A 9,487-nucleotide genomic window follows, 5' to 3' on the forward strand; every position below is an offset into this window, starting at 1 on the left:
CAGCTTTGTGTTAGTTATTCACGGTTACAACTTTAGCAAACTTCATTAAATATATATGTATATTAAATATTACAAAATATTCTTATCAAGGTATAAACAAAAAGTAATTTAATAAGCAATAATAAATCCTTACAACGTTGCGACATTTGAACTTTTCGTACTGTTTTGAAGCTCACGATGGTTGATTGCTAAGGATTTCACATGAAATTTGTGTATAGTTATGAATATTAATTGAATTATACTTGCTTACTCAATAACATGTTTTAGGAGCACAAAAAAGTAGTACCACCATAGAATCCATTCCATCGAGGCCCATGATTGTGTTCCGTTGAGGCTCACGGTGGTGCACCACAGTGGGAAGCTACAGTGGATGCACCATCGAGGCTCTGTCACTACTAATCTTATACGGTGAGACAACACATCATGATTTATTACGACGGCCTTTGGGACCGATCAACATACCTAGACATGGAACACTTATTATATATGTGGAGGTAGACAACTTAAGTAGAGATCATCTCATGCATTAGTGACGCATTATGCAGTGCAAAAAATACAAGTCATCGAATTAAAATGTCTGTGGAACAACTTATGCAGACAACCTTGAGGTAAGAGCATCCACTTAAGTGTTGATTTGCATAGAAATCCAGGAAAAATGAGGGAAAAGTAAAAAGTCAAATGCAATAATTTATAGCATTGACTTTACAAGAGATGATAGCAAAAAAAGTGAATATGCGTGAGTGCGATGCAAGAAATTAAAGTAGACTTGAAAGAAATAATTTTGTAATTAGTTTTAGTTAAATTTAGAGATGGCGTGTAGATCAAATGACACATGTACCGCATCAGATCGCGCGTATGTAGGCCTTACTCCACACTCTTCTACATACATAAATTAATCAATAGATAAGCTTCATAAACATAGGAGTATAAATGTATAATAATAGGGGGCACCTATTCATCTTAATAGTTCACCACACAAACTTGTTTATCAAATAATAGTGTGTTTGTCATACCTAAAGTATACATCAACAAATAAATTGTACTAGTATCTATCATAAGGAGCATGATACAAGGCACCAGAAAATTTCCAAGATTTGTCTTATTAGTGGATAGAATAACTGTGATAACATATGCAAGTTAGGTAAGAGGTAATTCGTCACACAAAATTATATTATGATATGCTACATGATGCCGACTTCCATTTTTCATAATATAATTCTCCCTCTCTCAAACTAGCACTTAATTGGATGATTACATGTGTTCCTTTAGAGTCCAATATAGAATAACAATGGCATTACTCACACCTCTCAAATAGTAACCTTTCCAAACAATTAACAAGTATATCAACTCACACCAAAAGGGTTCAATATCTTACTGGGAAAGAGACACCTACACGTCAAGTGGTCTGAAAATGTTACTGGGAAAGAGAAATACAAAAGCTGCATCAACATCTACTGCATCATCTAAAAGAAGCTTCAATAGCTGCAAGCATCATCTTGTCAACCACCAACTATCCTCAGGAACACAAACTATAGAAGGCTGGTAAAAGGGTTCTATATAAGTGAAGTTATCAATAACATTTATTTAGGTAAGAACATAATTAGAAACTAAATAAGAAACACATATAATGATAAAACTACTGAAAACATAAATTAAACCACCTCAGAAAGGTATGAGTTTAGATTGGTACATTACTATTTTAAGCAGGCGCAGAATCTAACATAAAACAGAAGGATAAGTCCACTACCGCCACAGATAGATAATTACAAGATAGATCAAGTTACGCAATGCCAGCAGCAAGAAAACGATACCACAAGAAGAAGTTCGCTGCTTCATTCCTGGCCAAAACATAGCAGGGAAGATTGAACATATCTGGGGAAGGTAAAATTCTGTCAATTAGTATAGGAAGAAGCTTCAAATACTTACATCAGCCTCAGAATGTGGAGAGGGGCTCCGAGAAACACGACGACCACGTGGAGGGGGACTCGGAGAATCAGGTCGACTGCGTGGAGGGGGGCTTATAGATGCGCTTGGTCCTTTTTTGTAATTATCCATGGTAGGACTTCCATCCCTAGAAGGAGGTGTTTTGTTTGGAGATGGGCTCCTACGAGGACTGGGACTTCGCCGAATAGGAGAAGCACTTTCATATACAACAAAGCACAATAAAAAATATGTATTAAAGTGTAGAAACTAATAAAACTCAGATGTCGGATTGTGTTAAAAGATATACCTTCTATAAGACGGACTTCGTCTACGTCTCTCGTCATCATCATTATCATATTTGCCTCTTCCACGTTCTCTACGATAACCAGGACTTCCACTAAGGCTCCGGCTTCGAGACCTACTCCTGCTCCGATATCGCTTATCCCTGTGCCTGTCACGAGGATAGTCACGCTCGCTTTTATCTCTACTTCTACTGTCGCTTCTCCTACTGCGAGCCCTGTCCCTATCCCTGTCCCTGTCCCTGTAATCAACTTAGTGGATTTAAGCTCTTGAGGAATGCAAGCATTAGGTCAGAAACAACACTGCTTATAAATGTTTGCCGAAATGAGTTCCTAAACTGCTTATAATATATAAAGATCTAAACATAAGCTCCAACAGCTCTTCAGCTCCTAAAAAATAAATTTCTCAACACATTATTTTTTCATCATCTTATGAGCAGTAACCAATTTACAAAAATAACCCCATTATTTTTGTTATTTCTAACATATAACCTTCCCATTTCATCTTGCCCTCATTCACAATTCTTTCTCTCTATCTCTCTAACTTATAAGCTCTTGAAACATCTTATAAAGATGTTGGGGCATATAAGATGTCTACAATAAGCTTAGATAAACACTGCTAACTGTCCTGCAGTAGAGAAAAAGTCATTATCGATTTTGACTTATAATTAAAAGTAGGCATTCATAATACTAAAGGCGTAAAACAAATAAGCAATAGCTATTATCCAGTAGAACACGTATCAGCATCCATTTAGAGAAATCAATACACACACACACACCTCATGAAACAAATTATTATTTCCAATGATCACAGTTAAGTATAAAACCAAGGTTCCCTACCTCGGGCGAGGACTGCGGCTTCTTGACTTTCCTCTGGACCTCAACCTGGAAACAGGTTCCTCAATCCTACCTCTATGACTGATAAAAACCAGAAAGATTTGTTAGTATTGGTATTCCGGAAGAACCTATGATATCCAAATGAAAGTTTAATACTTGTTGAAGATATAACTCAAGTTCTCAACATTGATAGGCACACCAAACAAAATATGAAATCATTTATAGATAATTCAACCAAATCCCCATATTCAAAACTTAAAATTGCAACTCTAAAAGGGAAGAAGAGAAATCTCACATCCGTTCAGCATTGGGCCCATATTTAGCAAACTGAACCATTATTTCTCTCCCATCAACAACTCTTCCTGCACCACACAGTATATCATTCTCAGAAGACAGAGAAGCGGAGATTTACACTATCATACAAACCATCGCAAAAAACAATTCCAACTCACCATCTAGCTTCTCAACAGCCTTCTGAGCTTCATCTTGATATTTATATCGTACAAATGCAAAGCCCTTCGAGTCCCCCGTTCTGAAAACATATTAAAAGACATTTAACACGAATATCACATGTATGAGGTGTTCAACAGTTCAGCTCACAAATTGACACTGTGAAACCACACTTACACAGAGATAAACAATTTGAAATCACAAAAAGAGTTCCTTGTACTCACACATGTACCAATCATATTAATCCAGCACAAAATTTTCCACCATTTGAATTATCTCTCAAACAATGTTCTAATACAACCACAAACAAAATAATCCCCAAATAAACTTACACAGATTTTGCTTGCATTATTCACGCACAAATTCATACCAATGCAAACATACAAAAGCATTACCTCCGGTCCCTGGGTATGAACACATCCACGACTTTGCCATACTTATCAAAGAGTGGAAACAAATCATCCGCCGTAGTACCTGAATAATTCCAAGAATATCAGAAAAACGAGATGAATTAGCAACAAAAAGGCAAGTGAAGAAGGGGATGAGTGGAATACGAAAAGTGATATTGAGGACGAGAAGGGAGAAGGTATCTCGGATGTCCGGCGGCCCAGATCTGCCGAAGTGCGACATGGCTTCGATTCAATCAGAAGGGGAAATTCGAAATTAGGGATTCGCTATTTTTTCTTCTATTTTCAAAAGAATTTGCTTTTGTAGGCTTGTGCACGCACGCTAACATCATCATCATCGTCATCATTTTGGATAAAATTAGTAAGTAAATCAAACTAATCTATTTATAGAACTCACCAAATATTTGTAATCCGAATTAGATTATCAAAATAAAAATTTTCGATTGGAATTTTTCGAAATTAGATCTAATAGAATTCTTTTGATTTGAAATTCAGATTTTCATAAGTGAAGTGGTTTTTCTGAAATAAAAAAAATCTCAATATTCGAATTATATTTAATAGGGATGTGATCAATTGATAGCTAATTACCAATCTCAAATTGAGATCAAATTTCAACCATTAGATTAGAAGATTCTTTGGTTAATATAATGTCAAGTGTAATATATTTTAAATTTAAATAATTATTAATTTAATTAAAAGGGTATTAATGTCAAATCCTAGATGTAGTAATTATAACTAACTATTTTCTCTCTCCTCAAAATCATCTCAAATCTTTAAATTTACGTAACTCTCTCGATTTAAATTATTTTTTCGCAAAAAATATATCAAATTAAAGATAATTTAATAAGGATTCCAACGAGATCTCAATTGCATATGTTCCGACGATGTTCGGGTGATGAAATTTGATAAATTATATTTCAATTTTCGTACATGTTGATAAGCAGCTTTTATCAACAAATGCAACAAAAAATCTCAATATATTGTAGGCAAAATCTCAATATTATGCATGTCCAATCTCAATAAAAATGTGTTGATATTTTCTTGTCCTTGTATTGATATTCTAATGTCATATTGTTGATATTTGTAATACACAATGTTGATATAAAAAAACACCCACGAAAATTATCATATGATAACATAATGACGATATTACCATTTTGTTGATATTTTGTCTACTATTTATTGAGATTTGTGAGCTTTAATCTCATCCACTCATTTTAAAATTCAAGGGTGGAGATTTAGTCTTGATTTTGGATTAGGGTACTATAAGCATTAGAATATGACTCGTATTTAATATATATAAATTAATTAAATAGGAGTATTATTTAAATATAACATTTTAATCAATAATATTTTATTTTCAGTTTGGTAGGATTTAATTATAAACTTTTGAATTTCTCATATCAATTCGGATTTATATTACCTAAAAATTCATGGTTTGGAATCATTGGAACCTTACAAACCCTAGCATCTTCTATAGTTCTGATTGTTCGAGATTCATAAAGAGATTTATCAAGTATCTTCCAGGTATTCACTCTTCTTGATCATACTCGATATCTTGGATTGCCATCCCTTGCCGGAAGTAATAAAAGATCTATTTTTGCATACATTAGAAATTAGAAACAGACTGTGGGCACGCATACAAAATTGGAAAAATAGATTTTTGTCAAGAGCTGGTAAGGAGATTTTATTAAAAGCTGTAGTACAAGCCATTCCCACATTTGCGATGAGTGTTTTTATGCTTCCAAATTCTCTCTGTGACGAATTACAAAAGATGATGAATTCCTTTTGGTGGGGTTCGAAAGATGATGGTGGTAAAAAAGTGAATTGATTGAAATGGGACTGGATGTGTGAGAAAAAGTCTAACGGTGGTTTAGGCTTTAGGAATTTGCGATGCTTTAATTTGGCTATGCTAGCTAGCTAAGCAGGGTTGGAGGCTACTGAATTTCTAAGTTCTCTTATATACTGCATTTATAAGGCTAGATATTTTCCCAATGGTTAGTTTTTTATCTGCGAATTTGAGGCACAACCGAAGTTTCACTTGGAGAGGCATTCATCCGGCTACTATTGTGTTGAAAGCGGGACTTAGATTAAGAGTTGGTAATGGTATAAGGGTTCGTGTATGACATGACCCATGGCTACCAAGAGAGTATGATTTCAAGGTTGATCAGGCGAACAACTTTATTCCTTCCGAACTATGCGTTGTCGACTTACTTGACCAGTCTCAAACACAATGGGATTTGGATAAAGTTTGTACTGTGTTTAGCAAACGTGACATCCCTACCATTCTATTTGTCCCTATCTCCCCGACCATCCCAGACAGATGTATTTGGCACTTCGATAAATGCGGCATTTACACGGTGAAGTCCGGTTATTATGTTGCATCATATCTCAATAGAGTATCTGAACCACTTTATGTTATTGATTGGAAGAAGATATGGCAACTCCACATCCCCCCAAAAGTTCGTGAATTCCCATGGCGTGTGTTACGCAATGTGTTGCCAACAAAATGTCGCTTACAACAACGTGGCATATCTATTGATACTATTTGCGGTCGTGGCTCCTCGAATGAAGATCTCAACCACGCCTTATTGACTTGTCATAAAGCAAGAGCCGTGTGGCAACATTGGGGAAAATGTGAAACAAGTTTATCACTTCCATTTGTAGAATGTTATCAAACTATCAAGGAGTTAAACAACAACATGTGATAGAGGAGTTTTTATGATTTCTTGGCGGATTTGGTGGGCACGCAACCAAGCGGTATGGAGTGGGAATTGCTTTCCACCCGGAGTAATTGTTGACCAAGCTCGGGAAACACTTGTAGAATGGCAAACGACACAAGGTGGAAAACGAACATGCCTTCAAGCAGACCCCATAGCTCCTCGCGGACCTTCACAATTTAGCACTGGAACAACCCCATCCGAAAGCTGGCAGTGTTACACTGATGTCGCTACATTCACAGATTCCAATATGATCAGCACAGGTTCTTTATTGCTATAGCACGACAGTTTATTCCTTAATGCGTTTTCATCTTGTCAATATGGGATTGTGTCTCCCCGTGTATCTGAAGCGATAGCCATTCGTACTACGCTTCGGTATGTTTCTCAATACTGTCCTGGGCCAGATATCATATACACAGATGCACAAGGAGTAGTCTTCTCCATTATGAACACATCACCCGATTGGTCCGAATATGGAGCCGTTATATCGGAATGTCAACAATTACTACTACAGAGACCTGATGTGGTAGTTGTTTGGGTACGTCGATCAAACAATATGTGAGCACATTTTCTTGCTCGTAACTCCTTTTTGTATCCTCCCTTTATGTTTTGGTCTTTTATTTCGGATTGTATCGTTGAATACATTAATCAATCTACCGTTGTTTTCTTCAAAAATATGCTAACACATCAATTTCTTAAACTTCGTGTAAAAAAAAATGTTTCAACTAGTTTGAATGAATTAAATAAGGGAATAATGAGGTCATGATTTTATCAACTCTTTTGTTATTTTAATTATTTAGCTCAATGTTTATCCAAATTAATTTGTTGGTAGGTGAGAATATAAAATTCAAAAATGTTGTATATTTCTTAAATTAGTGTTATCACTCGTGCTATGCACGAGACATAAGATTTTCAAATAGTGAAGATAAATTCTAAGTGAAGCAGCTTATAAAAAAAAGGATGAAAAGAGTGAAGTTTATAGTTAAGAATATGTGTTAATTACGATAAGTATTTATACCATCATAAACATTTAAAAAAAGGAGACGTGCGACTAATGACCAAAGAGTACGGGATAGTTAGAATAAGATAAACAAATAAAGGATTCTATGCGACTAAAGATCAAAGAGGAAAAAATCACACTCTCCCCGTCCCAAGATAAGCGAGTCATATTCATTTTTGGGATGTCCCACTATAAGAGCATCTCCAAGGGGAGAGGTAAATGGAGATGTCAACTAATATAACTACCATATTTACCTTTTTTTTTCATGGAAAACCATTCTCCAAGGGGAGAGGTAAATGGAGATGTCAACTAATATAACTACCATATTTACCTTTTTTTCATGAAAAACCATTCTCCAAGGGGAAAGGTATTTGAGAAGGTATTATACATTTTCCCATTTTGAAGAGGTATCTTTACCTTCCCATCAATGAAAGGTAAAATCTTATAGCTACCATATTTGTCTTCTGTTCATGAAAAACCCTTATGTTGGGGATTCATGTATTCATCTAATGAGCGCAGTGGAATTTGCATACAAGAATACAGATCTAGATTCATAATCATATTGCAAGTTGAGCATGTAAAACACAACGGAACTAAATCTTACTTGCTGTGTTATTTTCTTCTGCGACTGAATCCTGCAAGTTGAATCCACCACTATCGAGGTCCACGTACAATCCAATCCGATGCAGGAACTATCCCGGTACAATTGCTCCGTAGAAGAATGCTAGGAATTCTCTCTATAAAGCTTTACGTATTTTCTTCTAATGTTACGCTATTTCTCATACCCCACAATGGAGAATAAATAACCATTATATAGATGAAGAGTCACTGGGGTTCTATGATTGTTGGGCTTATGGACTAATATAATTGTAGCTCAACTATAATTAATTAATCCATATTAATCTAATTCTAGTTCATTTCCTTTCATATTCTCAAATGTATTTGAGAAGGTATTACACTTTATATTTTTTTAATGTATTTTGTACTATTACTTTATTTTTAAAAAATAATTTACCTTTCTATATACCTTCTTTTTAAAAGGATATATTTCACTTTTTAAGAAGGTACATAGGTAATATACCTTTTAAGTGAGTCATTTCCCTTTTTAACAAAATATTTCATCTCTTACTTTATTCTCTCTTTACTTCTATACTTTTCTCTCTCTACAATAACTATTTAAATATTAATTTCATAAATCTCGTGCCCAAATTAAGTGTTTCGCTTATCTTGGGACGGTGGGAGTATAATTTGGATTAGGGTTGTCAAAATGGATATCGGGTATCCAATACACAATGTCCAAACAAAAAAACTCAGTTAATTGGGTATCCGATTTTTTGCGTTTGGAGATCAGGTTTGGGTATGGAATTTTTGGACCCGATACCCAATCGGGTATACTCGAATTACCCAATTTTTTAAAAAAATTTAATAGGAGTGGTAAATTATTTAATATTGGTATTTTAAATTTATAAGTACTTTAGCTTATAATTTGATTGAATCTTAAAATATTTTTAAATAACTGTATATTGAATTGAATTTTTGTTTAAAATTTGTCATTGTAATCACACTGCATCAAAATAAATAGTACTCCCTCCATTCCATAATAAAAGCTATATTTTATCATTTCGGTTCATCCCACAATAAGAGTCACATTTCAATTTACAATAGATAGTAAGTAGGTTTCACATTCCACTAATTTTTTCAACTCACTATTCTTTACATTTCTTAAAACTCGTGATCACACTAAAGGTGACTCCTATCATGGGACGGATGGAGTATTTTTTATTGGTAACTCTTTTCAAAAGTATAAGTTCACAAAAAACTCATTTACAAATTAGATGATGGTTTAATTAG

The 9,487-nt window shown here is 34.6% G+C and overlaps 1 protein-coding gene across 2 annotated transcripts; it reads right to left on the minus strand.

Moving 5' to 3' along the window:
* Nucleotides 1–1,137: 1,137 nt before the first annotated feature.
* LOC125217765 (uncharacterized) lies at nucleotides 1,138–4,208 on the minus strand. Of its 2 annotated transcripts, XR_016135801.1 has the most exons (9): nucleotides 4,064–4,208; nucleotides 3,905–3,983; nucleotides 3,512–3,591; nucleotides 3,355–3,421; nucleotides 3,063–3,140; nucleotides 2,231–2,464; nucleotides 1,927–2,140; nucleotides 1,768–1,838; nucleotides 1,138–1,539 (listed from the first exon to the last, which is right to left on the minus strand). XR_016135801.1 is itself a non-coding variant. In XM_048119294.2 (8 exons), exons 1-8 carry the CDS (start codon nucleotides 4,137–4,139, stop codon nucleotides 1,833–1,835), a joined length of 834 nt encoding a protein of 277 aa, XP_047975251.1. In that variant the 5' UTR covers nucleotides 4,140–4,208; the 3' UTR covers nucleotides 1,629–1,832. The 2 variants fall into 2 exon arrangements, 1 of the variants encoding a protein (XP_047975251.1); XM_048119294.2 differs by lacking the exon at nucleotides 1,138–1,539 and having other exon boundaries at nucleotides 1,629–1,838.
* Nucleotides 4,209–9,487: the final 5,279 nt, after the last annotated feature.

This window comes from Salvia hispanica, chromosome 1 (genome assembly GCF_029641045.1).
Source record: "Salvia hispanica isolate PSC_SH4W2 chromosome 1, Shi_PSC_v1, whole genome shotgun sequence".
NCBI classification, from domain to species: Eukaryota; Viridiplantae; Streptophyta; class Magnoliopsida; order Lamiales; family Lamiaceae; genus Salvia; species Salvia hispanica.